Below are 25,280 nucleotides of genomic sequence, written 5' to 3'. Positions count from 1 at the left end.
ATATCAAATTACATATTGCTTTGTAGTTTTCCATATACTTAACAAAAACCACAACCATTGAAAAATGTGATATTTCGAAATCTAACATGAAATACTGTACTACTATTATGGCTTCCAGTAGACTTTTGCACTAACTATTTTATAGTTTCTTTGATTACATGATGTTAAATACAACATCTACATTTATATATATACATTCTAAGTGATGCAAAACTTTTGTCCATAGCTGAATATTTAGAACTCACACTAATTGCAGTTAAAACACACACATTCTGACCTGAATGGCTTTCCTTAAGTTTTGTGAAGGTTTATAGGGATGCTACAATACCACCAGGGCTACTGGAAGCACCATGAGGATTGCCATCTTTGGTATTGTCTGTAAAGAAGGGCAATAAGAATATGAAGACTGACATTATATTTAAACATCTGAGCGGTATATGGCCGCCTGGTATTTTTTGTAAACACTGACATTTCTATTAATTGGGGCCTCGGTAGCCACACACAGTTACAGTGCTGTCCAAAAATAGCAATTGGATATTTGTAATGGATAGGTTCCTGGCTCCCACGGTTACCATGGCAACACTATACAACTATATGAATGTAACTTCAATTACATTCACTGCTAATTAACTACTATCTTAGTGTGGTTTCAGAGAGCTGGCATGTTGCAGAGCATGTGATGGTTTTCCTTCTTACTGTTAAAAATGTGACTTGCACATGAGTAACACACAACAGCATATCAAAAACAGTTGACAATATTACAGTTTTTTGTCACTATTGAATAGAAGCGATTTATCCAAAAAAGGTCATTGTTAAACTATAAATGGCATATTTTATTATTTTGATATTTCAGTTTTGATCATTTTAATTGTGTCATTTACTTTTATCAATTAAACAGTACAAACGATAAATTGATTTAAGTCCTGTTATTAATACTCAAGTATAATAACAAATTATAATAAAATTTAGTCCAAGTACAACTTGCATTTATTAACAATGAAACACTAAATTACTGCTACAGCTTTTTCACTAAATGCTTTGAAACATGTTCAAGCTGATTCAGGTGTTTACCAAAACATTTGATATAATTGTAATTTTTCGATATCCTTTTTTGTTTTATAACTTCCTGTGTAATATTAGAATTCAGTCAGTGTAAAAAAATCATTTTAGAGCATTTTAACTGATCATAACAAACGTGTGTGGTGAGTGTGTCAATTATAATTTGGTGGGCTGTTGACTGCACATGGAAGCCTCACATTCCAGAACCTTTATTAGATGCTTTCCTGGTTTCATGTTGACATCACAGGCACATTTTCTGGATTGTAGTTTCTCTGATAGTATCAGCTAACACATACCTTTCTGGAAGGCCTTAAAATAGACAGTGAGAATTCTTCAGAAGCCAAGTGCTTAAGGTGAATACTAATGCGTGTGGCCCTGCTAATTTTCCCCTGTACAATGAAAACACCAATAATCAAACTGCATTGTAGATGTGCACATGCTCAGTCTGTGGCAAGGATCCCCATTCATAGTCTGCTGCTTCTCTCTTTGTATTTTTTACAAGCAGTCCTGCTGATGCTGCTTGGCGCTGCATCTTTTCAACCTACACAGGCTTGGATTGATTGCTCTTTTTTCATAAAGAGAATAACATTAAGGACCCCCATTATCATAGTATGAATTGAAATGGTATTTATCTTGATGACCCTTTTACGCATTTCTACAAGATTTATTTCAGATTGTGCTTAGAGATATTGTCTGAGACAATCTGATAGCTGTTTTATTTTTCATTCATGCTTGACAACCAGTAAGTCAGAAAGCTTTTTTTTTTCTTCAATCCTCAAATTGAACGCTTGGCAGCAGAGACGCATACATACATCTATGTATGCAGATAATTTGCTACAATACTAGGTTCTCTGTTGGAAAACCTCAGACATGGTGCTTGCTAGTTGTGGTTACAAATGATTTAAAAGGCAACCATGGAGTTCAGCTCTTCCTCTGTTTTTGATCAGCATAAAGGTAAGTCATTCCATTTGTTTGCATAACCAATTGTAATGATGCTAAAGAAATGTAGCTGCTGCCATTAAATTGTTGGCTCTGACAAATTCCACCCTTACTATCAAGGGTACAATAAATATCTTGTTTATTTTCAAAAGGGGTTAGAGTTGGAGGGTCAGTTTCTAACTGGTGGTAGTTACTGGTGTGAGCTGCTGTATTCCTCTGGTGAACAATAAGCTGTCTGAGGGATCTAAGTAATCTCCTTATAAGATATTCACATTGTTATGCTTTGGCAATCAGGAAACATTAAAGATTGTTATCAATCACTATTATTATCCAACTACATTCTTATTGAGATGTTGGTAATTGTATGACTTGTAGCTGTCATTTTCAATTTCAGTCTTTAATTGTGTATACGCCATGGTTTAGAAATACATGTTATTCAGCAGTTTGAGATTGCCTAGCTGTGCTGTGCATGTTCGTATTTAATGACTGTCTGAAGAACACTGCCTGGGGATAGTTCTCTGCTCATTATCTTGCTACCTATTACAGTACTTTTTTAAATCAAGATTTCAAATTTCATATAAATGAGTTATAAATATAAATATAATTAGTATTAATATATATTTATATAATTATATTTATATAAGTATATTTATATAATTTTCCTATACACAAAATATTCGTGTAATGAACCTCGGGAGTAACACTGTCCGATATGTGATATTTATGATGACATGTGGTGGTCACTTGTACATTGCCAGGTACACCTTTTAATGTAAATGTATAATCTGTGGCTTACGTGTCCCCCTTTCCTGGCATGCGTATGTTGAAACAGCTGTGATTCCACCCATTACTCGATTATAGGGAAAACTATTTTTTGATAAGTAGTTATATTTATTTTATTTTTTTTAAATACATGTATTGTCTTATTGCCTTTTCCTTATGAAGTATGTATGTGCTGTACATTGGTCAATTCCCTGTAGCTCAATCCTTTTCACGATAATCAAATGATGTGGGAATGTTTAATATTATATTAAACCACATAGGTCTCCCCCTGATACTGCTTGCAGAGTTAATTAGTTTAAAAAAAGCCAATTAATTTACATCTAATGACTAGCATTTATGCAACCATCAGCATTTTTGTAAATTAAGGTACATAGGATTCACAAATTGAAATAATGCCAGGAATAGCCATTTCTACAAAATACAACTACAATAATAACCATAACTATATTTTTTGCCAGGCAAAAGTGTGACACGGTCTTCAGCACTGTGTAAGTTGATGTTGTTGTAGTTGTAGTTGTTGTTGCCCATGATTTACTTTGAAAGGTAATTGAAAGTTGAGAAAAGACTAAAGAGAACATATGTTTGTATGTGGTCTGCTTAGCCCCACTGCAAAATCTGCCCCCATTTCTCAGCAAAGATAAAAACTGCAACCCTGTCTCTTGCTTTGCCAAGTTTTCTAGTGCAGAAGTCATTTGCTGATCAGATTGAATATTGTACTATCAGGACTACTTATCTTAGTAGTCAGATATAATTGAAATGAACAGCACTATATTTTAAAACCCACTACACTGGGTGAATGCATTAAGGGTTGTGTTTGTTCCAAACTCTTCACTTCTCTAGAAAAAAAACTATTTTTGAAAAAAAAAAAAATTAAAACAAAAGTACAGTATGTAACACAGCTCAAGTGATTGAATGCGTAATTAAGTATTGTCATCATAGAGACTACATATCCATCCTATTTACTGTTCTGTAGATTTGGCAAATTATATCCAAAGCAGCTACTTTAAGGAGGGCAGCTTATGCCATCACCTGGAGCTTTGACTGCAAAGCTAGAATGTTCTATGACTTTCTTTGCAGCTGGGAGGGTCAAGTAAATTGATTTGTTTGGTAGGTGAAAATGAGTGATTTGCTTGACAGCAGGAAATGGAAGTTGCCCGTTGTTCAGGCCTTCTGAATTTCAGAAATGGGGTCATAAAACTGTTCTAACAATAGTCATGAGTAGCTTCACGAATACCAAACTTTATTTTATTCCTAAAAACAGACATTTTTTAAATAACTTTGTTGAGCAAAGAATTTATTCTCAAATTTGAATTTATGTTTTTATCACATAAGCAAATGTCTGCCATTTTCAATTTGTCACACTGTATGCAAGATACTGTACTGACCTATTCATCTCTAAATATGTGTTTATATTTTAACAAGGAGATTCCGCTGAGGAAATTGATCTGAATGTAGTGTACCAGGCGGCAGCTAATGGAGATGTCAACACCTTAACAGCAATCATTCGTGAGGATCCTTCTATATTAGAATGCTGTGACAGCGAGGGTAAGCCAGCTATTAACAGCCATTATAAATCACGGACGAGAAATTAACCAGTCACTGTTAAGGTTTGTTAAAATTCCATCTTGCTTATAGATGTCATGCCATGCACTGGCCTAGTTCAACACGTTTTTATGTGTTCAATCTTTGTTTTTGTGATTATAATAAGTGTGGTAGCGTGGCCAATGCAGGTTGGGTGTGTTTGACGTACCAAGGTGGAGTCTTTAGTACAGTTCCATATGGACAGTGGTTTTTATTATTTACAGGGAGAATAGAACAAAAGCAAAAACAAACAAACAGACCCTAACTTCACATTGAAGTACTAACTAACAAAATAATGTTCCCTAACAAATACAGGATGGCTGAGCCGTTTTCCTGTAACAAAATACAAACAGTGATACGTTTTGCATGACAATCAAAATTAAAAAAACACACAGTTTCTTGACCATACAGCCACCTCCAAACCACCTACAACCACCTCCAAACCACCTCCAAACACCTCCATACCACCTCCAACCACCTCCATACCACCTCCAACCACCTCCAAACCACCTGCAACCACCTCCATACCGCCTCCAACCACATCCATACCACCTCCAACCACCTCCAAACCACCTCCAACCACCTCCTTACCACCTCCAACCACCTCCATACCACCTACATCCACCTCCAAACCACATACAACCACCTCCAAACCACCTCCATACCACCTCCAACCACCTCCAACCACCTCCAACTACCTCCATACCACCTCCAACCACCTCCAACCACCTCCATACCACCTCCAACCACCTCCATACCACCTCCAACCACCTCCAAACCACCTCCAACCACCTCCATACCACCTACATCCACCTCCAAACCACATACAACCACCTCCAAACCACCTCCAACCACCTCCAACCACCTCCATACCATCTACATCCACCTCCAAACCACCTCCATACCACCTCCAAACCACATACAACCACCTCCAAACCACCTCCAAACACCTCCATACCACCTCCAACCACCTCCAAACACCTCCATACTACCTCCAACCACCTCCATACCACCTCCAACCACCTCCATACCACCTCCAAACCACCTCCAAACACCTCCATACAACCTTCAACCACCTCCATACCACCTCCAACCACCTCCATAGCACCTACAACCACCTACATAGCACCTAAATATTAGCATTGCCCTCCTTAATTATCATAAAATGACACCCACTGAGAAGTGCTGTTGTAAACCCTTGTCAAAATAAAAAAAGGACAGGGTCAAGGGATTTTTTCTTTTCAGGAATACTAGTAAAGAAGCCATAGCGGGCTACCTCTATTTGCCTCTACTCTTGTAAATGTAGCCATGGTTACATTGCCACAAGATTTACATGCAACGAGGAACAGCCCTTGCGATTTGGTTTCTCTAGGCAAGTTAAAGCAGATCAGGTAAAGGCAGATTTAAAAAACAACTATAACAACACAGCATTAAAGAAACAGCATCTAAAACCACTTCATAAAACAGTAAGGGGAATGTAAAAGAATATGCTACATAAAGCTTATTTTTTTACTTAGATAAAAAATACTCCAGTACCTGTTGTTTGAAATAAATGTGGCCAGCCTTGATCTTCCATTTTTACTTCCTTTATCAGATCCCTGCTTCTTGACCTTTTCAATGAATACGTTCTTTTTTTGGCAAACAGCTTTTTGTACTGCTGTGTCAAAATTAAAATGCTGAAAAATAACTCCTTGCCTGATTCAGAACTGCTTTTATTTTTTAATTATCTCAATATGTATTTATGCCCGGTGGGTTCTGAGTCATACAGTGAACTTTACTATAACAACAGAGTGAATGATAATGTTTAAAAATAGAAGGAACAGGCTGGTGTGACTGTGTTACTATAGTCTAGCACTCCTTACGCATGCTATTTTTAAACAGATGCTGATGTAACATGCAGTGTTGTGTGATACACTGCCATTAGGATTCTGTCCCCTGTCGGTGAGATGAGATGAGGTTAAAAGCTCTAAAACCATGAATGCAGATGTCCTCTGCTCTTTTGTATAGTGGTTATGATGCTCGCTTGTGGTGTGAGGTCACTGTTTCTGCCGCCTCCGCTCTGTTACACAAGACATTGATGGTAATGAAGTGATTCAGCTCAGTCCTACACGAAGATCTTCCCAAGAAATTTGATCAGATGCAAGATATAAAGAAAACTGTTTTTGTAATGGCTATTCAACCATTTCTATTTATTTATTCATTTATTTTACCAGGAATAAAACCAGAAATTCAGTGATCTCTTTTATAAACAATACAAGTATGTCAGTAACATCCCTTGCCACGACTGTACATTTCAAATTAGACTAAATGACTATGTATTGTGGCAGGGCAGAAGCCCTGCTGGTGTAAAGGTTGGCAGGGATGGGGTTAAATCTGACCCTGCCAGCAATCATAGGTGTAGCCATTCCCCAATTAAGTAATTGATGGTAATTGGGGAGTGGCCATCTGTATAATAAGATCCATAAGTTCTTTGTTTGTTGGGAGGAGTTTGTGCTATGATTTTTGTATTGTTTTGAAAACTTTATAGTGAAGGTGAATGTCCAGCCAGTATTGTTATGCATTGTTTGAAAAATTGTTTGGCACTTGGGCCGTGTTTATTTGTTCCTGGGTTTTTCTTTTAATAAAGTGCGCAACAGCTCTTCACTGCAGCTTCTGCCTCTGAGTCTCTAATTCCTGCCGGTAACATCTTGAGCCCCTAGAGGAGGACTGCAGTTTAAAAAAAGGATAATTGGATCTGTAGGAACCTCAATGTATCCCAAACCCAGTGGGATGGGGGACTGGAGGACTTCCTTGGTGGCCTTGAGGACCAAGATTTGTGCCTTGGGTGCAGGGAGTTTGAGCACAAGATAGTATGCTGCCCCTCCAAGAGGAAGAGGAGGAGCTGCCTGCCCGAAGGCTGGATAAGACCAAACTGCCTGCCCCAAAACAAAAGAAGGCAAGGAGAGGCCATGCCATCTTCAGTGACAGAGTGAGAGGTGCTGTCATCTCGAGAGCAAAAGGGGGAGGAGCCTCTGCCATCTCCAGTGCAAATAAGGGAGCAGCCGCTGTTGTTTCCAGAGAACGAAAGCTGGAGGAGCTGTTGCCGTCCTCAGTGCAAAAGGGCGAGGAGCCACTGTCGTCTTCAGAGCCGGAAGGGAAGGAGCTTCCCCCAGCTCTAAAGTCAGCAGGGCAACCACCAGGCCAACCTCAGCAGTGCTACACCTGCTGCAGAGGGTAACATGACGAAAGCCAGCCACACGTCCACTTCCAGAGGGCTCAACACCACTGCTGGAGTGCCCTGCGCCGCTGCCAGCATCGCCACTCACCATGCTGCCAGCATCGCCACTCGCCATGCATCCGCCACCGGTGGAGTGCCCAGCGCCGGCACCCCTACTGGAGTGCCCAGCACCCCTGCCTGCATTGCCACTGCCAGTGTGCCCCACACCACTGACAGTGTCGCCACTGGGGCCACCCTCTAGAAATCTGTCCCTGGCAGCAATCACAGGTGTGGCCATTCCCCAGTTAGGTAATTGATGCTAACTGGGGAGTGGCTAAATTTACAAAATGATTCAGAAATCCTTTGCTTGTTGGGGAGGAGATTGGGGATGAGTGTTTGTGCTGTGATTTTTGTATTGTTTTGAAACTTTGTCGTGAAGGCGAATGCCCAGCCTGTATTGTTTTGATTGAACATTTGTTTTGGCCATCAAGCCATGTTTATTGTTCCTGTTTTTTGTTTGTTTTTTGTTTAATAAAGAACGTAACAGAGCTTCACTGCAGCGTCTGTCTCTGAATCTTTAATTCCTGCCGGCAACATCTTGGGCCGTAACTCTATCCTGTCACTTGTGTGTGTGTGTGTGTGTGTGTGTGTGTGTGTATATATATATATACACTATGTACAGAATAGTATTGAATAAAAAATGGCAACGAACACTTTAATGAAAATTGGATAAGTGGTATTTTAGACATAGATGTACACAAATAAGGTGTTCTCGTCATGATAAATTATATAAAAATAACTTACCTTCTTGTCTTTTCAAGATACATGTAAAAATGTATGGGTGACATACAGACAGCTGCATACATAATGTTGATAACAAATTCATCACAATTGAGTTTTTCCAGATTTATGGAAAAATGTGAAGTGTGACATATGTAAATATGAATTCCTCCACTGCCCTTGTAAAAGTTTACCACAGCATTTGTGCACCGTTTTTTACCATGCCATACTATGCATTTACCACAGTTTACCCAGGTTTGCGACATTTGCTAAAATGCTATTATTAATCACTACTTTTGATCTTAGGCTCTACTCCCCTCATGCATGCTGTCTCAGGGAGGCAAGTTGATACAGTGAAGTTATTGTTAAAAATGGGCGCCTCAATAAACACACAAGATGCTTGTGGACGGACCTCATTGTCTCTGGCAACCTACCTGGTAAGGCATTCAAATTCTAACACCGCCCCCACCCACCCCCAACCTAACCCTAACTTCTAACCCTAGCCTCTAACCCAAACCCAAACCACAATCTTCAGGGACAATTCAGTGGCATGACAGTGGTAGTGGTTATGTACTATGGGGAATGGTAGGGCAAGGGAAACAACTATGTTACAGTATGAGCCATTGGTAAAAGGAGGCCTCATATTTTGAGATCTAAACGGTATAGTGGAATGAAACTGGATATTACTTGGTAACCCATTAAAGTGCTTTATTTTATTTTATTGTTTAAAGGGTTGGCTGGAAGGGTGTGTTTGCTTACTGAGAAATGGAGCAAAGCAGAATATACCAGATAAAAATGGAAGACTGCCTCTTCATGCTGCTACAGCCGAGCCAGATGTCAGGTACTGTTAGGACAGAAACAGAAACCAGTCCCACAAACAAAAGATAAACAGACCGTGACACAATTAGTATTACGATGACACCATATCATGCATAGTTATGGTTTTGTAATTATATCCTGCTTATAATGAAGACCTTTAATAAATCTAACTACCGTATATACTGTAAAGGGGTTCCTAATCGTACCACCTTCCTACATACAATTTATCCAGTGATCTTTCTATGTCAATGTGACTTACCTTTAAATACACATAACAGTATTTAACATGTGCCCTATACTACTGTAAGATCATCACACAAAGGCAAGCCTGAAACGAAGTAAAGAAAGGTAGTGGTGTAATATTATCAGCAGACAATCGACAGCCTGGAAAAAACACCTGTATTTATTAAACAGAGTTGGCATTACACATGCTGATGTCGCAAGACTGAGGGATAATTTGCTGTGGCAGCAGTGCCCGGTTCATTCAGGGGGTTTCCATGGTCCCCATAGCGACTGCAGACCTTTGCTCCAAACAGGAACGTGGCAGCTGCTCCACTTCTTTTTATCTTCTTGATTAGTCTAAGGGGAAGATAGGACATTGGACAGGCATGTTCATTTACTCTAAATAAATTGCATTCGCAACATGAACTTGATTATAGTCATATGCAACAGTAGCCATTCTCATACATAGAACTCTGTGGCAAAGTGCCCGCCCCTGTGTGTAATTTGTGTTCTCTGTTGTTAATGTTGGTGTATAGTCATTGGTACACGGGATATAAACGGGTCTGTGTAACACGAGTGTTTAAAATGTATATTTGTATTTAGGCACGAGGATTGCACAGCACTTCATGTACAAGTAAAATGTAATATGTGAGCACGGGGAATTGCACTTTATTAATTCACGTGCAGTTGTACCGCGACTCCAATTGAGATTGATTAGCAGTTGAGTCTCGGTACAGCTGCATAAAAGCAACATGTTTTCACCCACTCGTGGTTGTGTGTTCGGTGAGTGGAGAACGGGATTGGAGACAGAGGTAAAAACGTAAAGTAAATAAGTAAAATATCTGCTCGCCGTGGTTGTCTGTGTAGTTCGTATTGCGTGTCTTTTTGTTTTGGCGATGAGAGCCATGTCCTGTGTTTTTGTTTGTACAACCTTTTTATTTACTGTTCTGTTCACTCATTAAATCCTGAGCAAAACCACTTGCTCAGCTCCACCAAACTCCCCCTCTCTTGTTGTTTTTTTCTTGTTTCTGGTCTGACATCACCCACTCCGGCCGTCTTTGTGACAAACACATACCGTTATATTCTGGGATTACCTTTTGGGACATTTTGAAAAACTTTTTTTCTGACAAACAGTTGCGTCAAACAGTATTAAAACAACACCATCAGATGCAGAATAAGCCAAATATTAGTCCTTTCAGGCCCTATTTTTAAAATACTATAATTATGCTTTCCATCCATCCATCTTTCACACCCCAAAACTCACATTTTTGCACAGGTAGACTAAGGCATATATAAGGATGTGGGAAACCTTTGAGTTGAGACCTCCAGGTCAAGATAACAGAATAGACCTTACTTATAGCCCAAAGTTATCAACTAGTTTCGTAGCACTTCAGATGTTGTTTTTGTTAACAGTTAGTTACTATATAGGAACCAATTTATAAACTAATAAAGCAAGGTGTAATAATTTAAAACTTGATCTCACTTAGTTGGTATCTGATGTTTGATTAATATTTTTAGCAGACTTTTTGAATATAAATAGGTAACTACCATATATATTAACCCTGAGCCATTAACAAGAAAAAAACTAAATGGGCCCATGATTTGTAGTTTTGTGAATAGGGCCCTTTTATTATTCCGTATACTATAAATCTAATATAAACTGGGTTTTCATAATATGGCTTGTTAAGAACATCACAATACAATACCTTTTTGACAGCGCTTTCTGATTATTTATTTACTGCAGGTTAATGGCTGTACTGCTGCAGCAGTCTACACCATGTGAAATAAACTACCAGGACAATGAGGTAAGTGATTAGTTGCCATGGTGTTCTGTGAAACAGGATGTGTTATATATTTGATGGTTTGAATAAAAGATATACAGTACAAGGCTACATAGGAGTACTGGTGTATACTGACTTCCATTAAAAATAAACATATTGTTGATCATTTTAAAATATTGTAAAATAAAAGAGGTAAATGCTACACATTAAAGGAGATGTCTCTGTTGTACTATGTGTACTATGTGTTTGTGCAGAGGAGTGAGAACTTCTTTTAGTGAGTCGTGCATTCCATAGAAAGGAAAATACAGCACATAAAATCATCTATTTCTGAAATGTCAGAAACAACAATAGATTGTGTAAACTGCCTGTATGTTATTGTCATGGCTTTATGTTATTGCTTTACAGCACTGAGAGGTATTGCTTTATTGTACTGATAACAATAATAAAGGGAAATGTTAAATGACCCACGTGCACTTACTTTGGTAGTTACTTAAAGAAACAACAGGTATGTAATACTGATACAGATTTAGAAAATACATATAAAATTGTTAAATATCCAGCTGCGCTACTTTCCAATGCGGAAAGGTTTATTATAGCCTCCTATAATATCCCTTTCAGTTATACTGTGAATATACATGAGCTGTTACAGTTCTGATTTCTGGCTGTATTTTAATAAGATTTAGATTTATAATTCCATTTTTTTTTTTTTTTTTTTTTAGGGCATGACACCAATTCATTGGGCTGCTTTTCATAACCGGCCACAGCATGTGCAGGCATTACTCCAAAAGGGAGCTGATCCTACTCTGGTTGACAAGGACTTTAAGACAACCCTCCACTGGGCCGTGCAGGTGAGTGTCTCTAATACTGTAGCAGCCCTGGGAACTGGGATAGAAGGCCTTCTGTGTCAATCACAAGGCAAGTGCCCCTTCCTGATTCAAAAATAGAAGTGGACTTTGATTGTTTGCAGAATGTAAACTGAACTGAGACCACAGGTCTACAGGCTTATACCTCTAGTATGTGGCAAAAATATGTTTTGACAAAATTTGACAGTACATTTGCCATCTTTCTATGCACCCATCCTTAGAAACTTGTAGAGTATATATTGTATGGAGATAACCCTTGGGGGTGGGGATCAGCCTACCTAGACAAAATGTTTCCCCAACTATAGGCAGAAGCTATGAACCAATCTTAAAAAATTTGCCTAAAAAAGTGCACTGCATGCATGAAGGGGCAGAATCTGGCACTTACTGACACACTTTGAGAAAAAGCTGAAGTGGATGAAAGAAGATTCAAGAAACCTCAGCCCTGCACAACAGAGACCCATTTTAAAATGTATTAGAGATAATTAGACGTGCATGTCAGAGAACCGACAACACAAGAGTACCTTTTATTTTCTTTTTCTTAGAGTGGAAACAGGCATATGTGCTCCCTGATCCTTGCCCATCACCTTGGCTCCTCTGTAATAAACTACGATGATGAAAATGGAAAGACCTGCATGCACATCGCTGCAGCCGCAGGGTACAGTGACATTATCTACGAGCTGGCAAGAATTCCAGAAACCAACCTCCAGGCCCTTGACATCGATGACAGGTAAATACAAGCGCATGAGCGGACGACTGGCTCAGAAGGCATGTCAACTTTCAGGTACAGTTTTACAGAACATTTGATACTCACTTTTCAACAATTAAAAAAAACAAAAACTGTGCACTTTGCTTTATAGGCCTCCCTAGATGTACTTTTATTTCACCGCACAAATAACACTCTGTGACCCTCTTTATGAAACTTCCATAGGACTCCACTCCACTGGGCTGCTGCAGCAGGGAAGGCTGACTGTGTAGAAGCACTTGTACAGCTGGGAGTGGAACAGAGCCCCAGAGACATCAATGAAAACACTCCACTGACATATGCAATGTACTGTGGGCACACAGCATGCATAAAAGTGCTCTCCCCGGAAAACAGGTAGGGTAAGAGAAAGCTGCTGTGCAGTCACTGCTGTCCTAGTCACAAAGGTCGAGTGAAAAAACAAACTAGGTTTTAAATTATTATTCGTTGCATCTTGGGTTTTACATGTGCCATAGTAAACAAGGCATGCTTTACTGCTTAGGTTTTGAAAAGAGTAGCAGCTCATATATTTAATTTCAGCATGCTGCTTCTGCATGTATTTAAGCAGGAAGTAGTGCATCCCTAATGAGGATCCTCTGTAAAGCACAGGTTGAAAAAAAATCAATGAAAGCAAACAGACCTGCTGCAGCATTAAGTAGCTCTATACTGGTGTTTATTGAACCAGAGGTAGTTATACATTGCAACAAAAGAACCAAACTGTTTGCCTTTGTTTTTTGTATTTTGTACCACTATGTACCAGTTCAGTTCAAACACCATACCAATAATTATACCAATGGTTGTCAGTGTGGAAATGTTTAAGCTTTCATTGTACATTTTCATATTTGTACCGCTTCACAATATTTTATCAAGTAGATACAGGCTGTTGCAGATACAAAAGCTGCAACCACACTATCAAAAGCAGCAATCTGAACAGTTCAAACCTTAGTGAATTCCAGCAAATACATTACAGCATAGGACCCCAATACCTTTCCATATGAACTGGAGATAACAAAAGCAGTGCCTACACATAATCAGAAATGGTATAACTAACACAGCAGCTGAAACCAACACTTCCTCTTGTTCTAGTAATCTAGCCATGTGTTTACTCTCAATCTGTTATCAGTCATTACGGTTGTACAAATCTTTGACCACATGTGTAAAAAGGGGAACCACAATATTACCTTAAAAATGAAGGTTGATTTCCATATTACTCATTTCTTATGACAGTCTAGATCAGTGCTTCTCACTTGTGACACTTGATTCATGTTCAGTTCTTGTCCAGGATTTTGTTCCAACCATCTCCTTAGTTATTGGTTGAGCAGCCCAGAGCCTTGTTCCAGCTTGTTCCAGGTCTTTCATTTTCTGTTAAGAACATAAGAACATAAGAACATAAGAAAGTTTACAAACGAGAGGAGGCCATTCGGCCCATCTTGCTCGTTTGGTTGTTAGTAGCTTATTGATCCCAAAATCTCATCAAGCAGCTTCTTGAAGGATCCCAGGGTGTCAGCTTCAACAACATTACTGGGGAGTTGATTCCAGACCCTCACAATTCTCTGTGTAAAAAAGTGTCTCCTATTTTCTGTTCTGAATGCCCCTTTTTCTAAACTCCATTTGTGACCCCTGGTCCTTGTTTCTTTTTTCAGGCTGAAAAAGTCCCTTGCGTCGACACTGTCAATACCTTTTAGAATTTTGAATGCTTGAATTAGGTCGCCACGTAGTCTTCTTTGTTCAAGACTGAACAGATTCAATTCTTTTAGCCTGTCTGCATATGACATGCCTTTTAAGCCCGGAATAATTCTGGTCGCTCTTCTTTGCACTCTTTCTAGAGCAGCAATATCTTTTTTATAGCGAGGTGACCAGAACTGCACACAATATTCAAGATGAGGTCTTACAAGTGCATTGTACAGTTTTAACATTACTTCCCTTGATTTAAATTCAACACTTTTCACAATGTATCCGAGTATCTTGTTAGCCTTTTTTATAGCTTCCCCACATTGCCTAGATGAAGACATTTCTGAGTCAACAAAAACTCCTAGGTCTTTTTCATAGATTCCTTCTCCAATTTCAATATCTCCCATATGATATTTATAATGTACATTTTTATTTCCTGCGTGCAGTACCTTACACTTTTCTCTATTAAATGTCATTTGCCATGTGTCTGCCCAGTTCTGAATCTTGTCTAGATCATTTTGAATGACCTTTGCTGCTGCAACAGTGTTTGCCACTCCTCCTACTTTTGTGTCGTCTGCAAATTTAACAAGTTTGCTTACTATACCAGAATCTAAATCATTAATGTAGATTAGGAATAGCAGAGGACCTAATACTGATCCCTGTGGTACACCGCTGGTTACCACACTCCATTCTGAGGTTTTTCCTCTAATCAGTACTTTCTGTTTTCTACATGTTAACCACTCCCTAATCCATGTACATGTGTTTCCTTGAATCCCAACTGCGTTCAGTTTGAGAATTAATCTTTTGTGCGGGACTTTGTCAAAAGCTTTCTGGAAATCTAAATAAACCATGTCATATGCTTTGCAATTATCCATTATCGATGTTGCATCCTCAAAAAAATCAAGCAAGTTAGTTAGGCACGATCTCCCTTTCCTAAAACCATGTTGACTGTCTCCCAGGACCCTGTTACCATATAGGTAATTTTCCATTTTGGATCTTATTATAGTTTCCATAAGTTTGCATATAATAGAAGTCAGGCTTACTGGTCTGTAGTTACCTGGTTCAGTTTTGTTTCCCTTTTTGTGGATCGGTATTACGTTTGCAATTTTCCAGTCTGTCGGTACCACCCCTGTGTCAAGAGACTGCTGCATGATCTTGGTTAGCGGTTTGTAAATTACTTCTTTCATTTCTTTGAGTACTACTGGGAGGATCTCATCCGGCCCAGGGGATTTGTTTATTTTAAGAGCTCCTAGTCCCTTTAACACTTCTGCCTCAGTTATGCTAAAGTTATTTAAAACTGGATAGGAACTGGATGACATGTGGGGCATGTTGTCAGTATCTTCCTTTGTAAAAACTTGTGAAAAGTAATCATTTAACATATTTGCTATTTTTTTTTCTTCCTCTACGATTTTGCCATTTGTATCTCTTAAACATTTAATCTCCTCTTTGAATGTTCTCTTGCTGTTGTAATATTGGAAAAACATTTTGGAATTGGTTTTAGCCCCCTTAGCAATGTTCATTTCTATTTCTCTCTTGGCCTTTCTAACTTCCTTTTTGACTTGCATTTGCAGTTCTGTGTACTCTTTCTGTGTACTTTCTTTTTGGTCCTTTTTTAATGCTCTGTAAAGTGCCTTTTTTCGCTGAATATTTTTTTTAATTGATCTATTAAACCATTTTGGCAATTTAGTTTTACATTTAGATTTGTCTACTTTAGGGATATAATTGTTTTGCGCCTCTAGTACTACATTTTTGAAGAACAACCATCCTTCTTCTGTGGGTGTTTTCTCTATTTTACTCCAATCTACTTCTGTTAGTCTCTGTTTCATGCCTTCATAGTTTGCTTTTCTAAAATTGTAAACCTTAGCTTTAGTCTTTACTTTTGAGGATTTAAAAAACACTTCAAATGAGACCATGTTGTGGTCTGAGTTTGCCAGTGGTTCTCTGACCTCTGTTTTAGTTATTCTATCTTCGTTATTTGAAAAGACTAAATCAAGGCATGCCTCCCCTCTAGTCGGTGCCTTCACAAATTGTGTTAGGAAGCAGTCATTTGTCATTTCCACCATTTCTATTTCATCCTTCGCGCTACCCACCGGGTTTTCCCATTTTATTTGGGGGAAGTTGAAATCCCCCATTAGTATGGCTTCTCCTTTGCTACACACATTTCTAATGTCATTGTATAACAGATTATTGTGCTCACCGTCTGAATCTGGCGGTCTATAGCATGCTCCTATTATTATGCCTTTTGAATTTTTGTCTGTTATTCTGACCCATATTGATTCGGTTTTATTTTCTTTGTCCAGGTTTAACACCTGGGCTTCAAGACTGTTTCTTATGTATAGCGCTACCCCTCCTCCTCTTCTGTCCTGCCTGTCTTTCCTATACAGTGTATACCCACAAATATTATATTCGTCCCCATCACTCTCAGATAACCACGTTTCTGTAACACCTATCACATCATAGTTACTTGTTAGTGCAGTAGCTTCAAGTTCTAGAATTTTGTTTCTGATACTTCTAGCATTTAGATAAATACATTTAATGGTTGTCTTACCTGAGTTGTTGTTCTTGTTTTGATGCGGTCTCCCTTCTGTTTTTTTGTTGATTTCTCCCCCCTTCCTTTCTAGTTTAAATGCTTCCGAACCTGCTCGAGGATCTTTTCTCCGAGTAGACTAGTTCCCTTGTTATTTAAATGCAGTCCATCCCGTCTATACAGATAGTCCTCGTTGTAGAAAGTGGTCCAATGATCAAGATAGGTGAAGCCTTCCCGTGTGCACCACGTCTTCAACCATTGGTTTTGATTTATTATTTCCAGCTGTCCATATGGTCCTTTGCAAGGTGCGGGTAGTATACCAGAAAATACCACAGTTTTGGTTTTCTCTTTTAATTTCCTTCCTAGCTCTCTGAATTTGTTTTGCAGGGATTTTGGTCTGTCTCTTCCAATGTTGTTTGTACCGATGTGGACGACTACTACCAGGTCGTCTCCTGTTCGTTCTAGGAGCCTGTCCACGTTCTCAGTGATGTGCTTGACCGAGGCTCCCGGAAGGCAGCACACTGTTGTAGTAAGGGGGTCCAAACTGCGAACTGAACTTGCTGTGTTTCTCAATATGGAGTCCCCAACAATCATGACCTCCCTTCTTTTTACTGTCTTGTCACCACTGTCAATAGGGTCCTGGATGTTGTTCCTTTCATTCTCTTGTTGTTGGTTCTGCTCATCACAATTCTGAAGTGACTCAAATCTGTTGGTTGTTTTGATTTCTGGTGGTGTTTGACGAAGTTTCTTTTTTTCCCTGCTTCTGCCTACCTGAACCCAGCTGTTCTGACCTTCTATCTCCCTGGTGGCTTTCAGTCTGTTAGGGGTGATGCAGACTTCCATGAATTGTGGGTGTGCCAGTTCCTCAAGATCCTGTTGCTGTCTCACTTCTTCCAGCTCCATTTCTAGCATACTTACTAGTTTATGCAAATCCTGGATCGCGCGGCACTTTACGCACACTTGGTTTAGCTCGGCTGGGTTTTCTCAGATTTCCCACATCAAGCAGGTGTCACAGATTACTGGCTTGAAGACCATGTTGAGGGTTTTTTTTTTTTGAAGTTTAGTTTCTTCTGCAGCCGTCAACCTGCTTTCAATCTGCTTCGAAACTGCTCTGTACTTTTCCACGCTGTACTTCTCCCACTCGCTGTCGCTGGGAAGACTGCCTCGTTTAACTGCGTTGCTCTGCTGTGCTGTCGGCTCCTCCCCTCGCCCGTGTCTCAAAACGGCGCTGAATTTGAATCAGAGTTTCAGCTTGTTTGTTATCAGAAAAACACACGCGGCTGTGTTTCCCCAATGTCCTCTGTTTTCTGATTAAAGCAATTCAAGATGCAATTTCTCCTTTCTGCTTCGAAACTGCTCTGTACTTTTCCACGCTGTACTTCTCCCACTCGCTGTCGCTTCCACTCGCTGTTGCTGGGAAGACTGCCTCGTTTAACTCGAACCTACTGGAAGTGTCCCGGATAGGAATGGACTGAAAAAGCCACTTGTCTAGCTCCTCATGGAAATGAATTACAATTCTTAATATAGCCTTCAAATATTAAGTGTGTCAAATAAATACATATTCTGTCATTTGTAACTACAAGCAAGAGGCAGAAAGAAAATCAAGTTCTGCATTAGGGTGGTTACCAGTTTAAAGGGATATTTTTAGGGGTTTTCATAATCCAAACAGTTAACTTTTTTAAGGCACGAAACATTAACATTAAACCTTATTGGCCTTTTCACAAAACTTTAACAATGTATACTTTTATAGTGTATTTCATTATTGTATATCAACATCTGTTGTTGAGATCCAGGTGGATTTTAAATGTTCAAAATCTGTCACAGAGTGGTGTTCCGTTGTGTGAACATACTGTAATCGAACATTCTAAATTGGGGGTGAAATAATTGGTACTTTTATATTGTTAATATGTAAATCTGATCTATACTGTACACAGTGACATGTATTTTGGATATGTTCATCTTCCAAGAAAGTTTTATCTTATTAATTTAACTTATTAATATATACACTTTTGTTTTTTTAGATGTGAATCTTCAATACAGTTGCCTTTACAGAACAACAACCAGTCTCAGAAAAAAGAGGGGAGGTTTAGTGTGCTGAACCAAATCTTTTCTTGCAAAAAGAAGAAGGATGACCTAAGGACGGGACTGAAAGAGAAAAACAGAGAGAGGTACTTAAGAGAAGAAACCTCCGAAGTAGATGACATCATTACAACTTTTGATTGCATCATGGACACTACTCGTAAAGACCATTCAGAGGGTGGGATGAACAGCATAGACTGTACTCAGAGGACCAGTGACACTCACAGGTACCACCACACAGATAAAAAGCAGCCAAAGGAATACAAGGAACTTCCACCAATTAGAACGCAGAGCCTTCCACCAATAACACTTGGTCACTCCTTATTGGCCAATTCACAGAGTACAGCCTCTGGCAATTCTAGTGGTCAGATTTCCTGTCATTTTGCACACAGGTCTCAGAAAAGCAGGAGTGAACATGACTTGTTTGACAGTAGGACCAATTGCCAAGGACTTTTAACTAATTCTTGGAAACCAGAGGCCAACCAGATATTGTCACATAAAGTATGGACTGCTCCGCCATCTGAAAAACTGTTGGATGGGTTTCTGCAAGACAGATACAGTCACTTGGAACTATTATACCCTGCACATCTTCCCCACTTACATACAAATGTGCAAGGTATGTTATTGGAAAAGAAACCTTTGGAGTGTTAAAGGGAATGTATTTATAGATGGGAAGTCTTTTCTCTCTGACCATCTTTAGCAATATAACACCCATTTCTACAGCACAGTCCAGCACTTGGTCAGTAATGTTTTCATAAAGACCAGTTATTTGAGTGTTTGTTCTGACCTGGCTAGACTTACACACTGTGATTTTTCTACTCTGCAGGCTCCTCCTGCCTTGTCATGTATTGTTTCAAATGTAAGATAATGTTACTATATTCAGGAATAGGCTTAAGCACAAAAATAATAGATACGACCGAGGACCTGGAAACATATCAAACTAAAAACTTTGAGTACTTTTTTCTTTTTAAATTGCAATAAAGTAAGAGACAAAACACTGGCTAAGCTTCTTGATGTTTCCAAGTTAAGAAAAAACACAAACAATGAAGTCAAACTAAACGTAAACTAAAACCTTAAAGCTACATTTGTACATGGATTAGTGTTTACAGATGGCTAGCCACCAGAGGCCACTGTTGTCCTCAGTGATTTGAAAATACAGTTCTAAAACCACAGGGTGCACTACAAAATTTCGCTAGGAGCGATTTATCTTTTTTTTTTAAAGTTCCAAATATTTAATGTGTTGGTAAATGTAGCTTGTATATTTTGAGCTATTAAAAAAAAAACAGTTAAACAAGCTGTATGTTGGAGAATGGTGTAAGACCATGCTATTTCTCAATCAGAAATGAATTCTCTTTTTAAACATTTAGTTGCACTTTGTAGGTATTGCAATGTTTTCTTCACTGCACATTCTTGCTCTTTTTATTAGAAATATATATTATTATTTGGACAATAAAAAAAATTAACTACTGTATTTACCCTGAATTTTTTGTTTAATATGCATTACAGTGAATATTATATCACCCATAAATCTCTAGTTGACTCCTTTTTAGGAAATAATCAAGAATTGGACATTAAAAAAATGTCAAAGCCAATATTAGCTTATGTAAAATAAACCACATCCTGTTAAGTAGTGTTCATTTGAATTGTTAGTCACAGGATGAAGTTGGCAAAATGTTTTAAGCATGCTATTTCTCATGAAAAGTGCTGCAGAGCTTTTTCTGTAAGCAAAATTTCTGATGTTTTACTCTTCACAAATTCTAGACTCCCTGTCTATATTAAAACCCTCCAAGGCAGGGATTCCCAACCTTTCTTGGCTCAAGCCCCCCCCCCCCCATAATAGTAGGCATCCTGACTGAGGACCCACACCTACATTTAGATTTTGTTGCCTTTAGTGAGATCTGTTCGTTTGCACTGGTAGAAATGCTGCTGCTTTCATTATGTTCCGGGTTCCTTCTCTGACGTTTGAGAAACTCTCCATAATTACTGTGCTCACATTGTACCCTGTCTGATGACAAATGCAACATAAACCTGCCTGTAAGGGTAAATGACAGCTGTAGGGTTTATTTTCTTTATGCATGGGTAAGAAAATATATCTGAAAACCACAGTAGCATTCGTGTAAATAAATTGATCCCCTGGTCTGGTGAACCTTGCTTTGTCAAGGTCATTTGGGAGAGAACATTTTTCTATGTGCTACGGACCCATCATGTGGCCCTGCAGGACGCACCAGCCCTATTTGCAAAACCCTGCTTTAAGGAACAGTTCTGTACTAAACTCATGTGTTAAATTAACAAAGAGGGCTGTTGTTAGAAAGGTGTCCCAATTTAGAATGTCCAATTATATTCCCTCACCAAAGCAATGTCCCACAAAACCACAGGAAAACTGAAGGTCAGGCATGCTACAATCCCACAACCAAGACCATTTCCTTTTCACAGGAGCAGGTGAGCAGATTTGGGTGCCTGGCCTGTAGGGTCCTCTATAGCGCAATGAGGTGAAGCCTAACTCTCTCCCTCTGTGGAATCCCCAGCAATGATCAGCAACTTCTTCCAGCCAAGACATGAACCTGCACTCCCCTAAATGTTTGACTTACCATGCACACTGCATGCCTTTATTACAGTAGCTTGGACTAGCATGGACTCTGCTAGTGCTACCATTTTCATCATGGTAATTTTACTTTTAGTCAAATTTAAATATGTAAAGCAAGCTAATTGTTTAATTATTATTTTATCATTCACAGGACAAAACACACACCAACTACAAATGGACAGATTAAAAGTGAAAGAGACTCGAAACAGCTTAGCACCCATACCTGATCACTGCACACATAGGTGTAAGTATGAGACTTATTTCCCTTTATATGTTTTCAGTATTGTAGATACACTTCAAAGTTTTTGAAAGTCACATTAAAACTGAAACTGGAACAAGTCAGAACATGATTTTATCAGATGAAAAAAACAAGAAGTGTATGTCACAAATACCAGGCCAGTTAAAATTCTGTAAGCCACAACAATTTTTTTTTAAAAATCAGTGAGTTGTTGTTTTTTTTGGTATTAGGTTTCAATTTACAATAAAACACACACACACACACTATTCCCCAGAAAAAGCTTTCTGTACATGAAACTAAGTCATGTTTTGCTGGAAACATTGTGTTACTTTTTCTCATCAACCAGAAATTATCTATGTACTCCTTATAAAAGCTTCACATACTAAAAGTACAATGTAATAACCTATGACATGGTAAAATAGAGGTAAACATTGTAAAATCCAGACAGACGTTGTATAATAAAGCAGAATACAAAAAAAAAAAAAAAAAACATGGCACACAACGGTAAACTATGTTAAATGCATAGTATACTCATGCAGATTTACCATGTTAAAAAGACATTGCTGTAAATTTGTAATAAGTTTGAATGGAGCAACCCAAACCATGTGCATCTTTTGGTTCAAGTTTAGCACAATAATGTTTTATTCAAATCAACATGATTTGTATGTCTCTTTTCTTTCCCCATAGTCACCTTACCACCTGACCAAGTATCTCAGGGCATGAAGAAATCTAAATCTCTGCCTGTGAATTCACTGTGTACTGGAACAGCCGCTCTGCTCCCTGCATTTACTTCAAAATCTCAGAGAGACGGGATCCCGCAGACCCAATCACTGTGCTCTTTCCTGCCAGTCATATCAGGGGACTCTCTCAGAACCAATCGTGTTCTTCCTGCCATCCCCTCCCTGAAGAAACACTCCCCACTGCCACCCTCACCACCCGAGGCAGAGGACCTTTCATCTTGCAAGTGACTCAGATAGCAGCATCTTCATAGCATAGTCATATCTGAAAGTCTTTGCTTTTTACAGTCAAAACAGTCATCACCCTGGACACACCCCTTGTAAAAGTGTACCATGGTGTTTTTGCACAGTTTGTTTTGCAGTTTTACCATGCTTTTTTCCATGGTTATACTATGCATTTACTATCGTTTGCCATATTTTTAAATATGCTTTACCATACCTCGCTATTATTTACAATGTATTACGTTCCAATGCTTTACCGTGCTTTCAATTGTTTTGCTTTATTGCACTTTGCTATAGTAGGTTTTTATAAGGGACTGACTGAAGTTATGCACTTCATACAACTGTATGTCCCTGAAGTCCAGTCTTGGTAAACAATTTACATAATTATATAATGAAGGTAGTACATTTATACTAATCACAAAATATAACTACCCAACATGATTAATTGTATTTGCTGAATGTGAACATACATTTAAGAGGTTTTCACTGTATTTCAATGAAGTGTAATGAGATACAAACTACACGCAACAGTCTCTTGAGACAGGGGTTGTATCGACAGACTGGAGAATTGCAAACATAATACCACAAACCAGGTAACTACAGACCAATAAGTCTGACTTCTATTATGTGTAAACTTATGGAAACCATAATAACATCCCAAATGGAGAATGACCTCTGTGGTAACAGTATCCTGGGAGACAGTCTGCATGGTTTTAGGAAAGGGAGATTGTGTCTAAGTAACCTGCTTGATTTTTTTGAGGATGCAACATCGATAATGGATAATTGCAAAACATATGACATGGTTTTAGATTTCCAGAAAGCTTTTGACAAAGTCCTGCATAAAAGATTAATTCTCAAACTGAATGCAATAGGGATTCAAGGAAGCGCATGTACATGGATCAGGGAGTGGTTAACATGTAGAAAACATAAAGTAGTAATTAGAGGAGGAACCTCAAAATGGAGCAAGGTAACCAATGGAGTACCACAGGGATCAATATTAGGCCCTCTGTTGTTCTTAACCTACATTAATGATTTAGATTGTGATGTAATAAGCAAACTTGTTTAATTTGCAGATGACACAAAAATAGGAGGAGTGGCATATACCATTGCAGCAGCAAAAGTCATTCAAAAATGATCTAGACAGTATTAGGAACTGGGCAGACACATGGCAAATGACATTTAATATAGAAAAGTTTGAGGTACTGCATGCAGGCAATAAAAATGCCCATTATAAATACCATATGGGAGATACTGAAATTGAAGAAGGAATCTATGATAAAGATTTAGGAGTTTATGTTGACTCAGAAATGTCTTCATCTAGACAATGTTGGGAAGCTATAAAAAACAACAATAAAATGCTTGGCTATATAGTGAAAAGTTTTTAATTTAAATCAAGGGAAGTAATGTTAAAACTTTACAATGCATTAGTAAGACATCATCTAGAATATTGTGTTCAGTTCTGGTCACCTCGCTAAAAAAAAGAATATTGCTTCTCTAGAAAGAGTGCAAAAAAGAGACCAGAATTATTCCTGGTTTAAAAGGCATGTCATATGTAGATAGGCTAAAATAATTTAATCGATTCAGTCTTGAACAAAGAAGACTACGCAGCAATCTGATTCAAGCATTCAAAATCCTAAAAGGTATTGACAGTGTCGACCCAGGGGACTTTTGCTACTGGAAAAAAGAAACAAGAACCAGGGGTCACAAATGGAGATTAGATAAAGGGGCATTCAGAACAGGCAGTTTTTTAAACAGAGAATTGTGGGAGTCCGGAACCAACTCCCCAGTAATATTGTTGACACCCTGGGATCCTTCAAGAAGCTGCTTGATGAGATTCTAGGATCAATAATCTACTAACAACCAAACAAGCAAGATGGAAAGAATGGCCTCCTCTCGTTTGTAACCTTTCTTATGTTCTCATGTTATATAATATACAATGTAAGCAATTTATAACCCTCTGCCCTTTGTATAGTATATCATTTTTTATATAACCTTCTATAAATTGCACAATTACATCAGTTTTTAGGTCAATTAATCTTTGTTAAGTTTGTTTACTGTAAACTTGTGGCACAAAATATTTTTTACACATTTGTACATTGCCAGAGACAAGTACTGTTTATCAATTGTTTGTTGGAGTGAGATTAAATCTGCTCCCAGTTTATTACACAATCTGTATTCATAATTCATGTATACATTTTAAGTGGATATTTTTATTTCACAATTAAAAATATCCAAAGTCTCTGTTCTCTTTATATTATATTCAATATTATTATGGCACATGCACCCAGGTAATGGTTCAATGTGAGTAGCCTGTTACCCACAAGTGTAAATCATTTTTAACAATACAATATTACAACACATGCAAAATCAATCCAAAAAAGCTTAAAGCTGAGCGGAGAATAACCAAAGCCTGAAAATGAACAGCATTCTCACTTTTCCCTTTGCTAATGTTTAGACTTT

General features: G+C 38.4%; 1 protein-coding gene across 1 annotated transcript; it reads left to right on the top strand.

The window, feature by feature from the left end:
• Positions 1–1,955: 1,955 nt before the first annotated feature.
• Positions 1,956–22,908, top strand: ankrd55 (ankyrin repeat domain 55). Its single transcript, XM_041219050.1, is given in 11 exon segments — positions 1,956–2,013; positions 4,204–4,326; positions 8,645–8,775; positions 9,070–9,179; positions 11,124–11,184; positions 11,880–12,008; positions 12,566–12,750; positions 12,952–13,119; positions 18,982–19,655; positions 21,775–21,867; positions 22,711–22,908. Coding segments are annotated over 11 exon segments (1,851 nt in total). The 3' UTR covers positions 22,830–22,908.
• The last annotated feature ends 2,372 nt before the right edge of the window (positions 22,909–25,280 follow it).

This window comes from Polyodon spathula, chromosome 1 (genome assembly GCF_017654505.1).
Source record: "Polyodon spathula isolate WHYD16114869_AA chromosome 1, ASM1765450v1, whole genome shotgun sequence".
NCBI classification, from domain to species: Eukaryota; Metazoa; Chordata; class Actinopteri; order Acipenseriformes; family Polyodontidae; genus Polyodon; species Polyodon spathula.
The sequence above is the reverse complement of the archived record's forward strand: the minus strand, read 5'-3'. Positions and strand labels throughout refer to the sequence as shown.